This window comes from Ovis canadensis, chromosome 22 (genome assembly GCF_042477335.2).
Source record: "Ovis canadensis isolate MfBH-ARS-UI-01 breed Bighorn chromosome 22, ARS-UI_OviCan_v2, whole genome shotgun sequence".
Classification (NCBI taxonomy): domain Eukaryota; kingdom Metazoa; phylum Chordata; class Mammalia; order Artiodactyla; family Bovidae; genus Ovis; species Ovis canadensis.
In genome coordinates this window covers 55781355-55804376 of record NC_091266.1, presented here as the reverse complement: position 1 = coordinate 55804376, position 23022 = coordinate 55781355, and the positions used below count along the sequence as shown (strand labels likewise).

General features: G+C 46.6%; 1 protein-coding gene across 1 annotated transcript in view; it reads right to left on the bottom strand.

Annotated features, from left to right (window-relative positions):
- The window catches only part of PLPP4 (phospholipid phosphatase 4), a 146104-nt gene that overhangs the window by 80096 nt on the left and 42986 nt on the right, over positions 1-23022 (bottom strand). The window contains exon 2 of the mRNA XM_069567997.1: positions 6022-6130. Within this exon, the coding sequence (XP_069424098.1) occupies positions 6022-6130 (109 nt within the window). The remainder of the gene's footprint in view (positions 1-6021; positions 6131-23022) is intronic.

The window sequence follows — 23022 nt, the reverse complement described above, 5'->3', positions numbered from 1 at the left end:
ACAACAGTGAACTGAAGACGTGCTGTGTGCTGTGCTTAGCTGCTCAGTCACGTCTGACCCTTTGTGACCCCACAGACTGTAGCCCTCCAAGCTCCTCTCTCCATTCTGGTGGAAGTAATGATAGCTCTCCTCTTCTTGGGCCCTAAAATCACTGTGGATGGTGACTGCGGTCATGAAATCAGAAGAAGTTTGCTTCTTGGCAGGAAAGCTGTGACAAACCTAGACAGTGTGTTGAAAAGCAGAGACATTACTCAGCCAACAAAGGTTCACATAGTCAAGGCTGTGGTCTTCCCAGTGGTCATGTACGGTTGTGAAAGTTGGACCGTAAAGAAGGTAGAATGCTGAAGAATTAATGTTTTTCGAACAGTGGTGCTGGAGAAGACTTCTGAGAGTCCCTTGGACAGCAAGGAGATCAAACCAGTCAATCTTAAGGGAAATCAACCCTGAATACTTGCTGGAAGGACTGATGCTGAAGCTGAAACTCCAGTATTTTGGTCACCTGATGTGAACAGCTGACTCATTGGAAAAGACCCTAATGTTGGGGAAGATTGAGAGCAGGACAAGAGGGTGTCAGAGGATGAGATGGCTGCATAGCATCACCGAAACAATGGACATGAACTTGGAAAACTCTGGGAGATGTGAGGGACAGGGAGGCCTGGCGTGCTGCAGTCCATGTGATCGCAAAGAGTTGGACATGACTTGGCAATTGAACAACAACAACATATACATAAACACACACACACACGTATATATGTATGCTATCGGCTGCTTATCTGGTGGCTCAGATGGTAAAGAATCTGCCTGCAATGCAGGAGATCTGGGTTCAATCCCTGGGTCGGGAAGATTCCCTGGAGAAAGTAATGGCTACCCATTCCAGTATTTTTGCCTGGAGAATTCCATGGACAGATTAGCCTGGTGGTGTGAGTCCCTGGGGTATCAAAGAGTCAGATAAGACTGAGCAACTAAGTATCTTAGCACATACATGCTATTAACATAAAAGGAAAGGAAAGTGAAGTCGTTCAGTCATGTCTGACTCTTTGTGACCCCATGAACTGTAGCCTACCAAGCTCCTCCATCCATGGGATTTTCCAGGCAAGGGTACAGAAGTGGGTAGCCACTTATTTCTCCAGGGGATCTTCACGACCCAGGGATTGAACCCAGGTCTCCCACATTGCAGGCAGACACTTTACCATCTGAGCCACCAGAGAAGCCCGCTATTAAGACAGATTTGGAACCCCAGAGAAAATATGATTTGGGGAGGCTTCCTCTCCAAGGTTCCAGAGGCTGCCTCCTGGGGATGACCTTGAGCTGGACTGTTCTGACCAAACAGGAGATGGGGCGCCATGCGGGAGCCCCATGGCTTCAACCAGGAGTGCAAGCTGGAGAATGCAAGGGCCATATCTTGTGCACCCACCAATGAAAGCAACACAAGGCAGGCCGTCCATCCCCAGTCCAGACAATGGGTGACCCCTGGATGCTGATATAAGGCACTGTGTTGCCAGGATGCTTCTGAGAATCCACCAGGCATGACACCAGACACAAAGCTTGTCTCCAGGGAAGGGCATGAGTGGCCAAGAACTTTTAGCCACCAAGCGGATTGAAGCCGGGGCACCTGTTGTTAGGATGTTTTAGCCACAGAATAGCTTGTCACTGGGGGTTAGTCACATCAGACAAAACAATGGGCCCAAAGTGACTGAATTTTCAGCATCCAACAGGAAGGCATGTATGCTGCATGGTGCTTCTAGCAACTCAAGACACAAGGCCACCTGAGAAAGGCCCTGTGGTGGGCAAACAGTCACAGCCTGTCACTGAGCTGGGAGCGCAGACTTGTCAAAAGTGTCTGAAAACTCAACTACCACGAGCCAGCTTGGTCTCTTTTCCTTCCCTCCTCCCCACAAGCTGATTTTATTTTTATCTTCATTAGAAGCATCCTATTACAGAATAGAAGCTCCTGTTATTAAGTCAACACAGTACCAGTAATACGCTATGGAAGTGAATCTTCTGGACACATCATGGCCAGAGGAAAAAGACTGATCTTGGGCAAAGGATAGATCTCAGGCAGATTTTTTAAGTTAAGAATTTGGGAAACACCTCCTCTTCCCTCAGTTCCCTGAGTCTTGCCTGTCCTTCGAGGGTTTTTCTGTGGTGCTGAATGGTCTGACTTGTGTTCATGTCTCTGCCCCCACTAGACTAGAAACCATACCTAGTCAGCTCTGCACCTCCACTACCCACCACCGTGCTTGGCTCTAGGAAAGTGCTTCATAACTTTCTGTTGAATTAAGTAATAATTAACTAACTTGAAGTTTTCCAAACTCTGCCTGTACCCTTGCCTCCCGCTGCCCCCTTCACCATGCAGTACTCCAAGCAAACTCCCATTCACGGGGCCCCACAGCCTGGCTCCCCTGTGTCTGCTCCTTGACACCTGCTCTTCTGTGTGTGACAGGCTGCGCTCACCACTTGTCCACCTCCCTTCAACCTCCAAGAAGGCAGCACGGCTGAATGGCTCCAAGAGTGTCTGCACTCTGATCGGCGGCGTTCAGACCCTGGTCCAGCCACTGACGGTTGTAAACCTGGGATAAGCTGCTTAATCTCGTGACAGCTTCATTTTCTCCATTGAAATGATGGGATCACAAAAGTGCCAACCTCAAAGGATTCTGAGAGAATTCACTGAGATGCTATTCGTAAAGTGACGAGCACAGTTGCTATATTCAAGAGATGCTAGCTGCTGTTGTGACTGCTATGGTGATGAGAAGGAGGAGGACAATGATGAGGATGGTGATGAACGTCCCTAAAAGTGCGCCTGAGCCTCTCCTCCACTCTTTCTCAGATTCCACCTTGCTTCAGGGTACCATCGTCCTCACGAGCCTGCAGGGGTCAAGTCTGATTTGACTTCACATCACCTGCAATTCCTATGGCTTTCCTCACTCTGAAAGTGTTCTCTGGACAAAGACACTGCAGGCAACAACAGAGAGGATACTGAACAGCAATAACGAATACCAGCTGAGTAGTCTTCCTACACCAAAAGGCAGGCTTTCAAAGATGTGCTGATACACTCCACATGTTCAGAAAGGAAGCATGGCCTCATCTGAATAAGGAAGCGGCTGAGAGCCTGGGAATATCCAGCAAATGTTAAAGTCAAGACCCAGTATGTGAGAAGAGAGTTCTCAGCCTTCCTCTCTGGTCCACAGGAGCCCAGGGCCATCAAGGGAAACAAGCTCTTGGAATCCCACGGTCCAACCACACCCAAGTTTCATGTTGACAGATACACTCACCTTAGCTGATAGTGCCAAAGACAGAGAAAATACCAGGCAGTGGCTTCCAGGTGATGTCATTACCACTTACTCCTCACTTAATTCCCTAACCTTCTGATAATATTTTTGTAACATTCGACCAAGTAGCTCTTTTAAAACAGACATGCACACAAATAAGCATAACTCCAGAAACACTGATTTCGCAAAGAAACCTGGATTCACAACAGCTGCCTTTAAAAAACACTTTGGTTATTAGAAAGTTTGCCTTTGGAGTAAAACATTCTAAACAAAAGTAGAGGAGACCCCAGGATTCTTTATGTGTTAAGTAATGAAACTGGAGCTTTCTAAGGAAGCCAAGTGATTTTTTTTAAAAAACATTGAAAATATGTTCTCTTATATATTCTTTTAGAAACACCATAAGGTTTGTAGAGATCAAAAGCAGACAAATGATATCTTATATTAAACTCTCAATAAAACCCAGGAGAACAAATCTAATTTATGTGGTGACAAAGCATTTCTCATCTTGCGTTGCGCATACTCTAAATGTCTCTACTGCTTTCCTTGTGTTATTATGGAGTCGCACTAAATCTTGCGACCGAATGAATGAAATTCATCAACAACTATTAACAAAACAAAAGGTTGAACTTATTTCATTAGGAGATTAGAGGGTATGCATCAGTGTTTGTGGCTGAATGCCCTTCTATTCTCTGAGAATCACAGCACTGAATAACTCCTTTACTGCCTCCTTTCCTCCACTGCCAACATGCAAATGTGCTCCATCCTATTTGTGTCTGCAGCCAGGATATTTGTGGCATTTGTATCTAGACTTCAAAACAATCCATTGTTCATAAATCTAGGACACAGCCACAGATTCATCACAACATCCCATATGAACAGGCATCTCCAAATTGGGTTTTACAACACACAAAATGTGAAATCTTTGAAAATGGGGATAAGTGATAAACAGAAGGTCCTCCTACTAAGACCATGGAGTAAGCTAGTGAGGCACATGCTAGTTACTTTATTTCTAGGGTTTATGGAAGATGTGAGTTGGAACAGAAACGGGAAGAAAAGTCTGATTTTAATACACAGATGTAAGGCAATGCCCAACTCACAAGAACCCTACATTATTCCATTTCCCTGATATTCACAAAAATCTGGTTTATTTTCCAGCCGGAAGGTAATTATGAAAAAGCAATAAAAATAAGTCTGTGATGTTCATGTATTGTTCTGGACATTTGAGGATGTCTGCAGACCCAAAGATCTTTTCCAATCATCTTTGAAACAATCATTGGTGATCTTTCCAATCACGGATGAACAAGATTTCCTCCCCAAATCAGAGGGATTTCTTTCAAAGTGCAAAAAATATCCTTCATGTGCTCTATAAAACTCTGGAACACACACTTGAGTTCCCAGAGACAGGACACATGATGGCTGGTCAATAGGCAAAAGCTTCAAGCTACAGCATTGCCCATCCAAAAGCTACATTCTTGTTCTGTAACAAGACCAAGCTTCAGTATTTCCTCTGCCACAGAAAGGCCCTAAAGCAATTCTCCAGGAGCTGGTGAGCCTTAGCAAGGAGTCCTGAACACTCAGCTCCAGACTGCAGGGCAACCTCCTGGCTGAGAGCAGGGCTCAGAGCTGGCTGCTTGGGTGCAAATCTGGGCTCTCCCACTCTCTAGCTTGTGTGGCCTTGGGCAAGCTCTCTCATCTCTTTGGGATGCAGGTCTGCATCTGCAAAATTCAGACAATAATGACATCTTCCTCACTGGGAAACAGTTAGTTCAGTTCAGTCGCTCAATCGTGTCTGACTCTTTGCAACCGCATGTACTGCAGCACTCCAGGCCTCCCTGTCCGTCACCAACTTCAGGAGTTTACTCAAACTCACGTCCATTGAGTCAGTGATGCCATCCAACCATCTCATTCTCTGTTGTCCCCTTTTCCTCCCACCCTCAATCAAGGTAGGTCTAAATGAGAAAATCCTTCCTAAGCTTTCAGCAAGCGACCAGCACATAGTAGTGTTAGCCACTCAGTCATGTCCCACTCTTTACGATGCCATGAGCTATAGCCCACCAGGCTCCTCCATCCATAGGATTCTGCAGGCCAGAGTACTGGAGTTGCCATTCCCTTTTCCAGGGGATCTTCTTGACCCAGGGAACAAACCTGGGGCTCCTGCTTTGCAGGTGGATTCTTAACCACCCGAGCCACCAGGAAAACCCGTAGTAGGGAAAGTGTAAAAGGCTGTAATCAACATGGAGTAGAATGAAGAGGTAAAATTAGTCCCAATATATCCACCAATTATTTGGGTGTTAGCCCATTTATCCTAGAATCAGAGGCACTATCCAGAGTTGAGTCACACACAGTGGTCTCATCATTGGTTAACTGACCAGCCAAACCCAGAAAAGCGGTTAACAGAGCAGTCAGCGATGTCTGAGGATGGCTAAACTGAGATCTGCTTTAAAAGACAATGGAACAGGCAACTTTGTTCACTAGTTGCTCATCTTATTCTACTCTAAGTATTTGGAAACAGTTCGGGTTTAGCTCAAGTAAGCAGGGCCCTTCTTTTCCAAAGCCTCGGGCAATTGCTTCTCACATGACCAAGCGGTGAACCCTCCTGATCTGGAATTGAATTTTAATTTGTTGGGCCATTCACCTCTGTTCTTCAGGCTGCTCGCCGTCATCAGCAGGGGATGGAAAAACAGAAGTGAAAACCCATGTGGCTCACACTCGGGTGAGGGGTCCCATCAACCATGAAATCAAGGGTACTTACAAACATGAGGCGGGTGGGGATGTTGTCTGACTGCACCAGGGGATTCTTATAGAGCCAGATCTCTTCTGGCTGGATGACTCTCTGGAAGGGATCCAAAAACTCTGTAAAACTGAAACAAAACAAAGAAAGAGGCGTGAGGGCTGAGCATTGGGGAGGAAGCAGCTTACGCAAGAGCTCAGAGTGGACAGACTGGTCCCTGGGGAGGGAAGGACAAGCTGCCCAGCTGATGGTTTGCAGGCAGCTCCAGCAGGGGAAAGATGGAAGAATCACCAGGACTGCAGGGCCTTTTGTCACCACCAGCCTGCTAGGACCAGTGGCGGGCATAAGAGAAGAGCTGAGAGGCGGACACACAAAGACCCTAAGAACTCGGGCATCCAAAGGGAACTGGGAGTTCAAGTCCAGAATGGTGGCTCGGACTGGGGCAAGGCGAGGCCAGCAGCCGTCTCTGGGGACAAAATGGACTTGAGTTGGAGCGAAGGGGATGGAGCAGCGGGCAGGACTAGAGCAAAGCACCCGCGGTGTTCCTCCTCCAGGTTACTCCAGATGGCGCCCCTCCACCATCACCACCACTAGGGGACAGAGCGAGAGAAAGAAGCTTCCAGAAAGGAGAAGGCTGGGACAGGAGAGACAGCAGAGGAGAGGAAAGAAGGAAGGAAGTGGGAGGGGGATGGGTGACTGCTGTTAAGGAACCAGAAAGCTCTAAGCCTCCACCTCCCGACCCCTCTCTCACCCTGGGAACCTGCAACACCCAGGTGGTTGAAAAGAATCACCACCAAGAGAAAACCTGCAGGGAAGAACAACAGTTTAGCCAGCTTTCAGCCCCTGGGCCCCCTCCCAGCTCTCCAGCCCAGTTCTCCAACTGGTGAATCCAGTTCAGAGTGGCTTTAGATGTGTCTGGGTGAGTTAGGGCTTGTGTGCCAGACTGAGGAATCTGGCTTTTGAACCAAGGAGGAATTTGGCAGAAAAGCATGGAATGAAATGAACAGTGGTGAAGATGGAGCATTGGAGCAGAACAGAGGAGGGAGGCAGAGACAGTGAGGAGGTGAGGGCAGCTGTCCCAACAAGAGATGCCTGCAGAGAGAAGCAAAAGGCAGGGCAGACAGTGGGAGAACACTCACAGGCGGGGGCAAGGGTGATGGGCAGAGCTGAGTCCAAGGGCGCTGGCTTGGGTTTTCAGGAAATGGGGTACCATTGCCAAGATGAGAAGGAGGGAAGCTGGGGGATGGGAGTTGGAGGTCAACAGTCGTCTCATCTAGGAGACCAGCCAGGTGACTAACAGTCCCAGTTTGCCCAGGACTCTCATGGACTTCCCTCATAGCTCAGTTGGTAAAGAATCCACCTGCAATGCAGGAGACCCCAGTTCGATTCCTTGAGAGGAAAGATCCCCTGGAGAAGAGAAAGACTACCCACTCCAGTATTCTGGCCTAGAGAATTCCTTGGACTGTATAGTCCATGGGGTCGCAAAGAGTCAGACATGACATAGCGATTTTCACTTTCACTGCTGGTTTTAGCACTGTAAGTCCTATATCCCAGGAAAACCCCCAATCTCAGAAAAAACCTAGATGGTGGGTCATCTTAAAGCCATTCCAGCCCTGGGACAGAGTCAGCAGTCTGAGGGTCTTGGTTTCTGCCCTAGATTTGGGGCTTTGCATGATCATTTGTCTGTATGCCCAGCTACACTGGGAGGGCAGGGAGGCTGGAGTCACTCTCCAGGGCTATGTCCTCAGAGTCCAGCAGGGTGGAACTCTCAGTGACTCTCCAGTGCCTGCAGAATCTACTGCTGTCTGTTCCAGACTTTGAACAGTTGCTACTGTTAAAAAAAAAAAATAGCCTCTGTCTCATCAGCCTCACACTGAATTCTATCATGTCTATATCTAAACGAGACCTAAACTTCAATCTGTCTTTTGTGTCTCTATGTACACGTCCCTCCCTGTCTATGTCTCCCTCTGTTCCTTTCCTCCCCTCTCTCTCCCCACAACTGAGGCTTTTCACATTGTAAAACTCTGTCCTTCTGTCCATGTATTTATGAAATTTCAAGAAGAAAGCGGTGCTGGCCCCTGACTGTTTCACTCAGCACTCAGCCCAGAACATACCTACTATAAGATCTTATTGCAATGCCCTGAGACCCCTGCATTGATGTGTAAAGTAATTTCTGCTCACAGCCCTCCAAGCCTCCTCCAAGACACAAGGGTTCATGCCATCTGGGTGCTGGGAAACCTGCTTTCTGCCCGAGCTCCACCATTAAGCTGCTCTGGCCTCAGAACAACCCACTTTTCACTGGGCCTCAATGTCCTCACCTGCAACCTGGTGCATGAGTGTGTGCATGCTAAGTCACTTCAGTCATGAGAGACTCTTTGCAACCCCATAGACTGCAGCCCACCAGGCTCCTCTGTCCATGGAATTTCCCAGCTAAGAATACTGGAGTGGGTTGCCATTCCCTTCTCCAGAGGATCTTCCCAATCCAGCGACCGAATCCTGTCTCTTACATCTCCTGCATTGACATGTGGGTTCTTTATCCCTAGTGCCACTTGGGAAGCCCCCTACAACATGGGAGGTTGGATTAGGTCAGAGGTGACAAATGAAGAAGGGTTAGAACCTTTGGAAACACCCTACCCCAGACCTATAGCCTTGGTATGGACTGGGCCTGGTACATGAATTTTAAAATATTCCCCAGGTGATTCTGAAGGGCCCAGCACTAAACAAGAAAATTCTTCAAGATTCCCAGCACCCTTGTCCACAAGAAGAGAAGACTTAGAAATTTAGCTCTCTACATTAACAATTCTTCCATCTGCTGAAGGACAGGCACTGGAGTCAGTCTCATCCATGTTCAAATCCCAGCCCCTGCTGTGTGGCTCTTAGTGAGTTCATTAACGTCTCTGAGCCTCAGTCCAGCCATCTGTAAAATGGGCACACCTTACAGAGTGGAAATAAAACTTAAATGAACGAATATAAAGTACCTAACAGAGCACACACAGAAATCAGCATTTTGTCGCTTTATCATTTTACTCTAGCCTCCAACTGCAAGTTTTTACTAGATAGTTTTCTAGTAAAAAAATGTTTTCTAGACAGTTTTCAGGCTTTTTGGAGGGGAGGGGCATGGTGGTGGGTGGATTTCATTTTGCAACAACCTACTCACTGCACTTGGGTATTTTAAAAGCATTTTAAATATAACTAAGTAAAAAGAATTGTATTTGCAAGTTATTTTAAAGAGTATGTTGGCATCCCTGGTGGCTCAGATGGTAAGAATCTGCCTGCTATGTGGGAGACCTGGGTTCGATCCCTGGGCCATGAAGTTCCCATGGAAGAGGGCATGGCAGCCCACTCCAGTTCTTGCCTGGAAAATTTCACGGACAGAGGAGCCTGGTGGGCTACAGTCCACAGGGTAACAGAAGAGTTAGACACGATGGCGTGACTAACACCTCAAGAATATACTTATGAAACCTAAAGCTTCCAGAATACTCCAGTTACTCTGGATGCATAACAAATTACCCCAAAACTTAATGTCTTAAACCGCTTGTTTTCTTTTGCTCATGATTTTGTGGATCAGGAAATTGAGACGGGTCCAGCTAGGCAGAGCTCACTTCATGTGGTCACAGCAGTTAGACATCAGCTGGGGCTGCATCACCTGAAGGCTTGACCAGGATGGACATCAGGATGGTCCATTACATGGGTGCTGGCTGTCAAACAGGAGCTCAGCTGGCAACCGCCACATGGAGCACTGCACACATCTCTCCAGCACGACAGAGTCAGCATAGTCAGAATTTTTCATGGCTGCTGGCTTCCTCTGGAATGCAGGTCTCAGGAGGTCCAGGCAGAAGCTGAATGGCTTTTCTGACCCAGCCTCCGAAGTCCTGTAGCATCACTGGGTGACAGAAGGTCAGCCCCGATTCAAAACAGGGGCTGACTCCACCTCTTAGCAGTGGTGTGGCAGAGTCCCATTATAGAAAAGCAGGTAAGATGAGAGATAGGGCTTCAGCCACCTTTCAAATACAATCTGTCACCCGTAGGCTGTCATCGTTATAATGGTCTTGCAGCCCCTACTCTCAGAGACCCCAGAACTCTGATCCCCATTTCCTCTGCACACAGCTGGCCACAGGGCCAAGGAGCTGGCATGCCACTGAGCCCGGTCCTTCCTCATCTCATCTGTCGCCCAGGGGACACTATCCTCATGGCGATTTTTTAAAGCCTCGTGCACCCAGCCTATCACACGACTCCTCACCCCCCTGAGTGGCTGCAGCCAGAACGCATCTGTCAAGGAAATCATATCCTCTGGGAGCAGCACACCAGGAAAGATAGATGTCTGTTCTCCCCGCACACCCACCACTGGCGTCTGCCTCCGAGAATCCAGACAGCGAGACAGCTACACAGAGGACGTGAGTTTCAAAATGCAGATGGGAGCAGAGGTGGGCATGCAGTAGAATGGAAAGTTACAGAAATGTGAAAGGGTGCCCCCAAGAGAGGGCATGCCAGGCCTGGAAACATCCTTCCAGGAACTCTTTGTAAAATGGGTTGGAAAGCAGGAAATGAAACCTTGCTTCCAGGGGAGGAATTCAGGCATAGGATCCGACTGTCTGCTCAGCAGGGCTCACTATGCACTGAGGACCTCCCCTCGGCCCCCCAGCAGCGTGAACGATCAGGGCTTCCCAAACAAGAATGCACCCAGAGACCTCTTGGGGACTGCTGATACAGCAGGTCCAGGCTTGGCATCTCCAGCAAGCTCCCTGAGGATGCTGATGCTGCTGGTCTGTGGACCAAACCTAGAGTCACAAGAGGCCACCATATCAGCACCACCTTGGACGGAGATGTTAAAAACACAGGAACTGGACTTCCCTGGTGGCTCGGTGGTAAGGAGTCCACCTGCCAAGCAGGAGGCATGGGTTTGATCCCTGGCCTGGGAATATCCTACATATCATGGAGCAACTAAGCCCATATGCTACAACTGCTGAGCCAGCGCTTGACAGCCTGGGGACTGTAACTACTGAAGCCCACACACCCTAGAGCCGTCCTCTGCAAAAAGAGAGGCCACTGGGATGAGAAGCCCACTCACCATGCACCACAACTAGACAGTAGCCCCTGCTTGTCTCAACTACAGAAAAGCCCGTGTAGCAACTGACACCCAGCACAGCCAAAAAGAAATAAATTATGTTTTTAAAATGCAGAAACCTGGGCCCCAGCCCAGATCTGCTGACTCAGAATCTTCATTTTTCACAAGATTGCTGTGAGCGCTATAGTGGTACAGACAGAGTTCTTGGGGAAAGCCCATGCTTCCCAACTTCAGCCATTTAAGAACCAAGGTGGGGGGAGAAGAACCAAGGGGGCCAGTTTTGCTTGATCTGCTCTCCACTTGCACTGTGACTTTTCTTCAGACTTTGTAAACTGCAGTGAGTTTATTCTAGAAGAAACCTGTTGTCACTGCTGAGTTATGGGATTGGCATTCCTTTTATAAATCATTGGTAAATGTTAAAAGCAGGCTATTAAATTCTACCTTGATGTTTTTGCCTCTGGGCGGAGGCTGGCCTTCTCTGTGAGGTCAACAAGATCATTCCCTGCAAGATGGGAGGATAGAAGGAGAGGAGGCAGTATGCACCAGCCTTCTTCATGATACAGAGTCAGGTGGATCATGCCCACAGATAGTGGAAATTCGCTTTGTGAAGCCCGTACCATTATCTCCAGCACCACTTGCACCACAGAAGAGGCAGAAAAAAGATGAAAAGCAAAAATGATAACTCAAAAGCACAGCAATCGGAGGCCATTCACTACAGAAGAAATAGCCCCAAGAGTCTTAGCACCTCCTGCCAGCATCAGCATAATGACTTGACTATGTTGATGATCCCAGCATACCCCAGGCCAGTATAATGACCTATATATACCCTTGCATTTTCAGGAAAACGCTGAAGGAAGAGGAGCAACTCTTTGGCCACTGGGAGGTATGTAAACCCACTTTGCTTACTTTTATTTCCAATAAATATAATGCAAAGAAAAACATCTCAATGCCCAGAAAGGGTCTGACAGACCCACAAATGCAGAGTTCCTCATACTCTGAGGCTAAGAATCAAAACTATCCCCCCTGTGAATGGCCTTTCCCCATCACTGCAGAGACTCTTGAAGAAAGAGTCTTGGTGTGACAGTCGGTACCCCAATTCTGTGGCTAAATGTCCCATTTATCCATTTTAAATCCAGACAGGCTTAAGAGTGGAGGGGACTTCTAAGACTTCATCAGACTTAATGACCAAAAGTAAACAGAGAGGAAGAACAAGCGCTATGAGAGAAGGATGAATGTAAACCTAACAAGTCAGAAATATCACGTATTAATCATTTCAAAGAAAATATGTGAGTTAATGAGATTCCATAGGTGTGAAAGCAATGTTTTCTGCATTGGTACTGATCAACTTTGATTCAGCATCCAGGACCAGTCCAGTCTCAAACTAACTGACTTCTCCCCCCCATCAAATGCAGTCACTGAATCTTAACTATTATCAAAAACATCATTGCCCTTAGCAGTGATTTGAAACTAAAATAAAATGAGTTTCCCTGGTGGTTCAGACGGTAAAGCATCTGTCTGCAGTGCAGGAGACCCAGGTTTGATCTCTGGGTTGGGAAGTTCCCCTGGAGAAGGAAATGGCAACCCACTACAGTATTCTTGCCTGGAAAATCCCATGGATGGTGGAGCCTGGTAGGCTACCATTCATGGGGTTGCAAAGAGTTGGACATGACTGAGCAACTTCACTTTCACTTTCAAACTATATAGGTCAACATGTTCTGATGTGAAAAGCATGAAGTTACTATTACAGGTGGTGGTGGTTGAGTCACTAAGTTGTGTCCAACTCTTGCAACCCATGGACTATAGCCCGCCAGGCTCCTCTGTCCATAGGATTTTCCAGGCAAGAACACTGGAGTGGGTAGCCATTTCCTTCTCCAGGGGATCTTTCTGACCCAGGGATCGGGCCCAGGTCTCCTACGCTGCAGGCAGAGTCTTTACCAACTGAGCTACCAGGGAAATAGGACATGAATAATTTTCTCTCCTGAAAATGAAAACTGTCCAAAGTCAGGCAACTTGCTGTGGGATTTTGATCCAAGACAAGCTCCTTCGAATTGGACACTTATCTTAGTCTAACCTTCTCTTAATTTCTCCCTGCAAAGTTTAGACAGTGTTGCTCATCTTCTTCTTAGTTCTCTGACGATACAAAAGAATTTGGCAAACTGACAATAAGAAAATTCAAAGGTGCCCTTCTAACTTTTTAGGGCCAGTGTTAGTCTCTCAGTCGTGGCCTGTTCACTGCAACCCCGTGGACTGTGCCCTGCCAGGCCCACTGCCCGTGGAACTCTCTAGGCAAGGATACTGGGGAGGGCAGCCGTTCCCTTCTCTACAGGATCTTCCCAACCCAGGGATCAAGCCCGGGTCTCCTGCATTGTAGGCAGGTTCTTTACCGCCTGAACCACGAGTCTATGCATAGCATAGATGCTTTAATCCTCCTTAGACCAGCTCTTATCTACATATCTCATACACACACAACCACAACCACACACACACACACACACCAAACCAGAACTTAAGGGAGCAGAAGGCAAGCAGAAGCAAGCAAGTTTCTAAGATACAGGAAGGCCTTACCAAAACTAACTGAAATAGAAAAGAGGCAGAAGGAGATTGGATGTTGACACAGAGTGAAGAGCAGTCAGAAAGCTGAAGGAGAGATAAAGCCAAGCAGACAAAAGCATCCTAGGGTTTCCCTTTTCCCTTCAGGTAGGGAACCAGTCACTGCTCCTCGCCTGATCACAGACACGTGGCCTGTCAGCCTGCCGTGGTCCCCTGAACCCTCACCCAGGAGAAAAGGACGCAATTCCAGTGTCTCACACTGTACCATGAGGGTCTTTCCAGGAAAATAAAAACATTTTAATGTTTTTTTAATTTATTTATCTTAATTAGAGGCTAATTACTTTATAATATTGTACTGGTCCATCAGGAGACAAATGGATAAGAAAGCTGTGGTACATATACACAATGGAATATTACTCAGCCATTAAAAAGAATACATTTGAATCAATTCTAATGAGGTGGATGAAACATTTTTATGTTTTAATAAAAAAATATCAGCAGCAAATAAAAACATCACCTTGCCCATCAGAGGATGCCCAGACCAGGGCCAGCTAGGGTAGCATTTACAGTATGACAGATACATACCACACTCACACACGCTCACAAACACACCTACACATGCACAGACACACTCTCTCCTGTTGGCTAGTCCTGTTTTCACAGCTCACCTGCCCTTAAGCAGCCCAGGATACAGTCTGCTTACACAGGAAGGGGCACAGCAGGGGCAGGCAATCAACTTCTGCCTTTGCCTGTTGTTTATTCATTCAACAAAAATATACTGAGTGTCTGTGATGTACCAGATACTGTCCTATGAACCCTGGTGTATGAAACACATATGATCACATTCTTGCAGAGACTATAGTCAAGGGATGCTAAGCTCCACCTGACTGGGGGATGAGATGTCAAGGCCTCTAGTTACAGGTATTAGAACTCTGACCACAAAGTCTCACCACCCCAGGGTGTGTATCTATTACTGTCCACTTGCTGAATGTGGCAAGAGATTCAGCCCAAAGCTGGGAACCCAGAGAAATGGCCAATCTTGACATCACAGCAGCAGGAACAACAAGTCCCTGAACAAGGGACTATGATGCTACTGTCCTCTGGGCCTTTTCTGACTCAAAGTTAAGTTCTCAAAACCCCAGGATCTCCCTATAATCTTCTAAGAGATTCCATATATTTGTCAATGACATTTAACTCATGTTCCTTAATAGGCTTTTTCCAAGATAGGTTAATATTTCTGCCACATACTAGACTCAGAGGTCGACATCCTTTCCCCCAAACATAAATAACACAAGATTATACGGAAATATGAACTTAGACCTTTAAACTTGGTTCAAATCACTGATTTGGCATTTGCCAGCCGGGTGACTTGAGAAAAGTCACTTAACCTCTCTGAGATTTCCAGTCTCCTTCCTCGCTTCCCAGGATGGCCAGGGCAGGGCAGTGATAATACTACTGTCATTAGCAAGAAGAAATATTAGAATCTGGCACAGGGTCTGGGGCACCAAAGGGCTCAGTCAAAGCTGATTTGATTGGCTGCTGTTCTTGCAAATGTGGGCAAGAATGATGCTGATGGCTGACATGACCGCTGGGTCTAAGAAGTCTTCCCTTCTCTGTTTCTGCCCAACCCGGGACAGTGAGGTTTCATATTGTGGGAAGGAGATGAGACAGGACAGATGAATGCCAACAACTACCAACCACATCCTTTAGCCATTCTTTGAGCAAACAATGGCCCAGAAAGTCACTTTTGAACCTTGCAAGATCCGAAGGAGGAAAAAACAAGACACATGATAGAGCTTTCCAGGAAAGAGCAGAAAGCAGAGCATGTTTCTTAATTGCACTATTGACTTTTCCTCTCTAGTGAGCCTCGCTCAGGCAAGAGGGAAAATACTTACAAATGGTCAGCAGAACAGGCAGGCAGCTCCACTGGCAGGGAGGAGGTGTTTCAGATTTTCCATTAGTCCTGGGGACAGGCCATCGAGAGAACAAATTTATGGATTCTCTCTGTGAGGCAGTAAACCAGAGACCTGCCACCAGACAGGCTTTACCCTGGGTGGGGGAGCTTGGCCATCCCCATGACAAGTCTAACAAGTATAATAATGGTAACTAGTTATCACGTTTGGAGCTGTCTTGTGCCAAGTGCTTTATTTGGTGTTTTCCAACATTACTCTGTTTAACCTTCATAATAATCGTATGAGGCTGAAATTATTGTTATTCCCATTTTAGAGATGAGAGCAGTAAGGTTATAAGACATAGGATGCCTTGCCTAAATCTGCACAGTTCTATCTGTGCAGTCCACTGATGAAGTCCACTCTTCATGTCCTTGGCACATATTCTGGAATTCTAAGGAGATCCAGGAACATGCACACATGCACACACACACACACACACACACACACACACAGATCCCCACCAATGTAATGGCATCTGCAATTATTTTAATAAGAGATAAAATTTTCCACAATTAGAAATACAGCCTCACTCTTGGGAAACGCAGGATGTCGATCTCAGTTCTCACTCAGTGCGAACAACTGAGATCAAATCCTTGTAAGGAGCAATTTGCTGTTTGTTGTGGAAGAGAAAAAGAAGGAATAACACACCGGGAAGGAGGTAAAAAGAGAAATGGAAGAAGATGCTTCCACTTCCCTCCTCGCTGTCCTTCAGAAACGCAGTTTCCCTCGCAGCAGCTGACTCAATCAAAGCTACCTGCCCTTCACCTGGATGGAGGAGAATTGCATCCAGGAGGCCAGCCATGGACCAGGCAAGAAACAGCTCCTGGAGTCACCACCACCCTCTGGCGATGGTCCCCCTTGCTCCGTAATGAGCTCTCAATAAATGGAGAGCCTGGGGCTTCAGCAAGTGTAACTGCCCACCTGAGGCAGGGCCTGGATTCATGTCCCCCTTTCTCCACTCGAGATCTCATGTCCTTTTCACTCAAGTGGACACAGACCCCGGGGGGCAGCCTGGGTGAGCGTTTCAGTCACCCCTCCAGCTGCGGGACCTTAGTCAAGGCATTTCACCTCCCAGGCTTCAGTTTCCTCATCTATAAAGTGTTGATCGTGGCAGTACCTACCTCAGAGGGCTGGTATGACTGGTGAGGTTGTACCATAAGATGAACTGCTGGGGGTGGCGGTGCCTGCGTGGAGAGAGTGTGCTGGAGGTGTACGCTGTACTGCAGCAAAAAACCAAAAACTAAGGTCCAATATCACATCCTCCCTTGACATCTGAAACCACAAAGGCTTCTCATGTCCTAACCACAAGTTCCCCTTCCACTCAGCTCCTTCAACCAAACAACCCCCCTTATCAAGGAGACCAGGTATAGTACCTGCCCATCCCTGAAGAGCAGGTCTCAGTCCCATGGACTGAAATGCCAGCCCATGGACTTATTCTAACAAGTCAACCACATCCTCCTGTGGGAACCAGGGGGCACTGGAGCCCCTTGATAGTACAAAGCCTGCCTCCCATTGCCCATGGTTTGCTGTGCCCCTGGTCAGCATCCCGCTTCCCTGGGCTGTGAGTCTGTTACTAATGAACTGCTTCAGTCTCATCTGTCCAGTGTTCACTGTCATGAACGGTCGGGATCCCTGTAACTTCAGGGCAGGAATCCCTCTCTGACCAAGGGGAAAAACAGGAGGTGATTAAAAGATGCACTCCTCCACTATTCTCTCCTAAATTATGACGGGATGGGATGGGGTGAGTGGTGCTGTGCTCAATTGCTCAGTCATGTCTGACCCTTTGTGATCCCATGAACAGAGGAGCCTGGCGGAGCTCCTGTAGCCCTCCAGGCTCCTCTGTCCGTGGGGATTCTCCAGGCAAGAATAGTGGAGTGGGTTGCCACGCCCTCCTCCAGGGGATCCTCCCAACCCAGGGATCAAACCCAGGTCTCCCGCATTGTAGGTGGATTCTTTACCATCTGAGCCACCAGGGAAGCCCAAGAATACTGGAGTGGATAACCTACCTCTTCTCCAGGGGATCTTTGATTCCCAGGAATTGAACTGGGGTCTCCTGCATTGCAAGTGGATTCTTTACCGGTGAGCTACCAGGAAAGCCCAGGGGTGAGTGCTTGGACAGTGGAAATATGCGGGTCAAGTCTGGAGGTGTTCTCATCCATCTAGAGCCCAGGAAGAAAGACAGAGAACCAGGAACAGGCTGTACGGAAAAGGCAAAGCCACGGGCTCAAAGATGCTCCTCTGCTCACACCGACTCTTCTTCAGCTTTTTTTTTTTTTTTTTTTTTTGTGGAAAAATGGCACTAACCTGCACACCCAACCTGCAGTCACCAATGCTAGGACCACAGACCCCTGCAGATCCCTGACATATGGTTATATGGAGTGCATGGCATCCCCATGAAGCATTCTTCCAAATGTGTATCAGTTCAGTTCAGTTCAGTCACTCAGTCATGTCCGACTCTTTGAGACCCCATGAATCACAGCATGCCAGGCTTCCCTGTCCATCACCAACTCCAGGAGTTCACTCAGACTCACGTCCATCGAGTCAGTGATGCCATCCAGCCATCTCAACCTCTGTCGTCCCCTTCTCCTCCTGCCCCCAAATGTGTATACTCGGAACCTAATCAGGATTTTGGACTCAACTTCCAGCTTGTCAAACTACAGGGGCAGAGGAACAGACAAGTCCAGAAACAAAGTTGCAATATTCCACATTACAAGAATCTAAAGACATAGGGCAACCAAATGTAACCACTGTGCACTGACTGGATCTTGGGTCAAAAGGAAAGTTTTGTTTTGTTTTGTTTTTTTAACTATTAAAAAGAAACTTTGAGGATGACTCAGTAAATTTTGGAACTAGAGAATGAGCTGGATATGAGATCACTGTAAAGAAATATAATTTCCTCCAATAGAGAAGAAATGTAGAAGAATATTTTTGGGGAAGCAGCTTAAACATTTAGGGTGTTCAGGATCATGATTGTCAGCAGCTTGCTTTCAGATCAGAAAAGTGTATAAATAAACACATAAATACAGAGATAAAGCAAATAGGATAGAACACAAATTGCTTAATCTAGGTGGAGTATATGGTGAATCATTTTGGCTCTTTCCATTTTTCTGAATGCTTGACATTTTCTGGATGAACACTGGCACAGCGAGGTCCCAGTGCAGGACCCGGAGTGGAGGAAATAGCAGAGAAGGCAGTGTGGCCACAAAGGTGCAGCGGGGGCATCCAGAGCTGTGGGGCGAAAACCTATTTTCTACCCTTGCCACGTTTTAGCTATGACCTTGGGCTAGTGACATCTCTCTGAGCCTTGCTGCCTCCTCTGGGAGTGGAAATAACCATGCCACCTGTCTGGAGGGCCGTGATGAGGAATGGATGTGAGGACTTAGCACGGACTCAGCATAAGGCCAGGCTGTTCTCTGCTCGGTTGTCATCTCCCCCCAGAAGTCATTTCGAATAGTGGAGGCATATTCAAAACCACTTCTGCTTCAGAGGAAAAGCGGAGCACATTCGGACACAACTGCGCTGGAGCACAGGCATAAACGGAAGCTTGTTTTGCAGAAGCATAATGTTCAGAAACCATATGGATCACCCCAGACGTCCAAACATTCAGAGCAATTATTTTCAAACATTTCTACAGAGGATGCCTTCCCTTTGGAAGGAGGCAACCGAAGACAGAAAATGCTTTCACGGCCTGCACCCAAACAGAAAACCCTGGCCTCCAAAAACTCAAGCTGCAAAAGCTAACGCATCTGGTCCAGTCGGGGCTTCATGACCCGGGGCCAACTGCTATATTCCCTTCTGCATCTGTAAAATGGGTAGAACACCCTGCTGGACATAGTGGGAATCTGGGATCAACATCAGGGTCCACAGGAAGCACTCAACAACTAGCAAGGCCACCCTAATCACTGAAAAATTCTAAATTGAAAAGTCATTCCTAAAATATCTGCACACCAAGTAACCCTGTGTGGACCTTATTTGGATCCTGATATGAAGACATTAATGTTAATTTTATTGGGTGTTACAAAGGGCATTGTGGCTTGTGGGGGAGTGGGCAATTAGAGGGCCTGTTTTTGTTTCCATTCTCACTGGTTAAAGTTACCTTTTGAAGTATTTAGATGTGATGTCATGCAATATTTGAAATTTGCTCTAAAATACTCCACAAAAAGACTAAACAAGGAGGACAGTGGTGGGAAACAATAAATAAAAGTGCTGATAACTGGAGGCAAGTGTTGTAAAATTCCACAACAAAGGGGATTTTGTTTTCGGTTTTTCCTAATGATTTCATTCACTGGCTATAAAGACACTTAACAAAATTAAGTATCTTATCAGCCAAAGCAGCTGATACCCTTGGAAAGTATTATTAGCTCTGATTGGATTTCAGTAAAGCGTGACAATGGGAAGGGTAATGAAAAAAATCAGAAAGAAGAAGACAGAGAAATGAAAAGAGGTTATCAGGTCATTCACAAAACGAACAGCCTTCAAAAACCCACACACCTGGACCTACCTGGAAACCCTCAGGTTAAAGGTGCCCCAGAGTCTGGGGTGATGAGAAGCCCTCTCCCTGGCGCAGATGCTGCCTTGGCAAGTAGGTGCCTGATGAGTAGAGTGATGAGGAGCCTGTGGAAGTGAGCCCTGCGGTGGCGGGTGACTAGGGGCAGAGCCAGGCGGCTAAACTTGGGACTCGGGGAAACCTGGCTGCCAGGACTTCTTGGAGCCCAGACCCCACCCCAGCACAGGGCCCTCCTCTCCCAGCAGCGCCAGCAACACTGAGCCCTCTAGGACTGAACACTCTCTGGGCCAGACATACTTCCCAGTGGGAAATGATGTTTGGTGCAGAGAACACTGTGCTGGATCTGACCCAGAAGCAAACAAAAGCCACTCCAACAACAACAACAACAAAAAACTAGCAAGAGAAGAGGGAGAAAAGTGTGCATTTCTTTGCTAAGAGACCTCAGTCTCCAATTAATCTTTGACACTGCAATGCCCAGTGAACCGTTCATTCTTAGATTAATTAGGAATCTTTAGGCACTTACCAGAGCTTCAAGTACTCTGGAACATTTTATATACCCATCCCCAGACCAGGTCACAGCAAGATCCTGGGACTCATCACTGAGCAAAGAACTGGGGCAGAAGAAATGCCCCTCAACACTCAGGGCAAAACACAGTGAAGACAGTACTTAATTTGAAGACAGGCTTCTGAGCTATAATTTTAATTAACTACACCAACCAGAGAGCTCTTATTCCTCAAGAGGAGGCTGCGACATGTCTTTGCGATCGTTTTCCCCCTTAGGATCTCATCTGATTTTCCCTGGTGTCAGCAGTGGCAAAAGACAATATTAGGCCTCTCTTACCCCAGTCCTTTGCAGAAATCTGCCAAGTTTTCACCTGGACTAAGCCCCTGACCTTTCTCTCCATGGCCAGTTTTCCCCAGGGGAGGTATCAGGTCATGTTCTCCTAAAATGATCTTCAGTGGGGCTGGCAGGTGAGGGGAGGCTGATGAATGAGATGGAGAAGGCACCAATCTAAGGGCTCAGGGTTGGGGACAGCTGTGATCAGGTGAGAGGTTGACAGCAGGGCCCAGGTCAGAACAGAGAACAGGAATAGCCAGGTTTATGGGGTTTAAGCAGATCAGTCCTTCTTTTTGCCCCCAAAGTTTGTTGCTGATGGTAAGCATCACTAAGTGTTTTTGTGGCCATGTGCCCTGCAAACCCTGAGCTCCTCAGCACAGAGTCACATTGAGACACAGGCTTATGGATGTGGGCTTGACCTTGGACAACTGGAGACACGCCTATGCTGGTGTCTGTGGCCCCAACAATGGCCAGTATCTAAATCAAGAACCAAGCCACGGTTGCCAGCTGGTATGACTGGGCTCTGTGGCTGGGATGTGGTTCAATCAAAATCTTCCTAAGAAGGGGATGAAGATAACCAGGTCATCATCAGAGCTTCAGAGATACAGCAGCAGAAGGCAGAATGTAAGGGCCAGGGTGGGATGGCAGCTCCAAGAGGCACCCAGGATTCTTGTCTATATTTAATGAGAGCTGCATTCACAGATCTTAGAACAGTACCTGGTATGTAGTAGATGCCCCCAAAGTATTTGCTGAGCAAAGGAAACCATCAACAAAACAAAAAGACAACCTACTGAAGGAGAGAAAATATTTGCCAATGAGATGAATGAGAGGCTAATATCCAAAATATACTAATAGCTCATACAACTCAATATTTTAAAAAATGACTAAAAATGGGTATAAGATCCGAGTAGATATTTTTGCAAAGAAGATATATCAACAGGATATGGTCAAAAGACATATGAAAAGATACTCAAAATCACTAATCATCAGAGAAATGAGAATCAAAACCACAATGAGATATTACCTCAAACCTGTCAGAAAGGCTATCATCAAAAAGTCTGCAAATAGCAAATCTTGGCAAGGATATGCAGAAAAGGGGGCTCTAGTATACTGTTGGTAGGACTGTAAGTTGGTGAAGCCACTATGAAAAACAGGATGGACCATCCTCAAAAAAACAAAACAAAACCAAAAGAACCAAAACAAAATAGAACTACCATATGACCCAGCAGTTCCGCATCTGAATAACATCCAGAGAAAATGAAAGCAATCATTCAAAGAGATACATGAACCCCAATGTTCAGCTTAGCCAAGATATGGAAGCAACCTAAGTGTCCATCAACAAATGAATAGATAAAGAGAATGTGGCATACAATGGAATATTCCTTGGCCATCAACAAGAATGTAATCTCACCATTTGCAACAATGTGGTTGGACCTAGAGGATATTATGCTTAGTAAAACAAGTCAAACAGAGAAAGACAAATATTGTATGTTATCACTTATACGTGGAATCTAAAAAAAGAAAACAAAAGAATATATAAAACTAAACAGAAAGAGGCTGATGGATATAGAGAACACACTAGTGGTTACCAATGGGAAGATGGAAGTGGGAGGGGCAGATGGGGTAGAGGATTAAGAGGCACAAACTATTGACATTATGTATAAAATAAATAAGCTACAAGGACATATTGTACAGCATAGGAAATATAGCCTTTATTTTGCAATAATTTTAAATAGAAGACCATCTACAAAAATATTGAATCACTGTGCTGTACACTGGAAACTAACATAATATTATAAATCAACTATACCTCAATAAAAACAAGTAAATATTTGCTGACTTAACAAATAAGTCCAGCTGTTTCAATACAGATCAGTCCTCCACCGCATAAAATCTTAAGTCAGAGGCTGGCAGCTGGTCATCCTTAAGACTGAAAATTATTATTTTCTTTAATGTATGATTTGTAGCCAATATTTAAAGACAGGAGGTGTCGCAACAAAGTCTGTATTTCTGGCTTCCACTGAAGAATTTGGTCTGGCAACCTGGGGCCTGCATCCCTGCAGGGCAACAGGGAGTTGGAGGAGCTGAGAAGTGCCCCGACTTTGGGCAA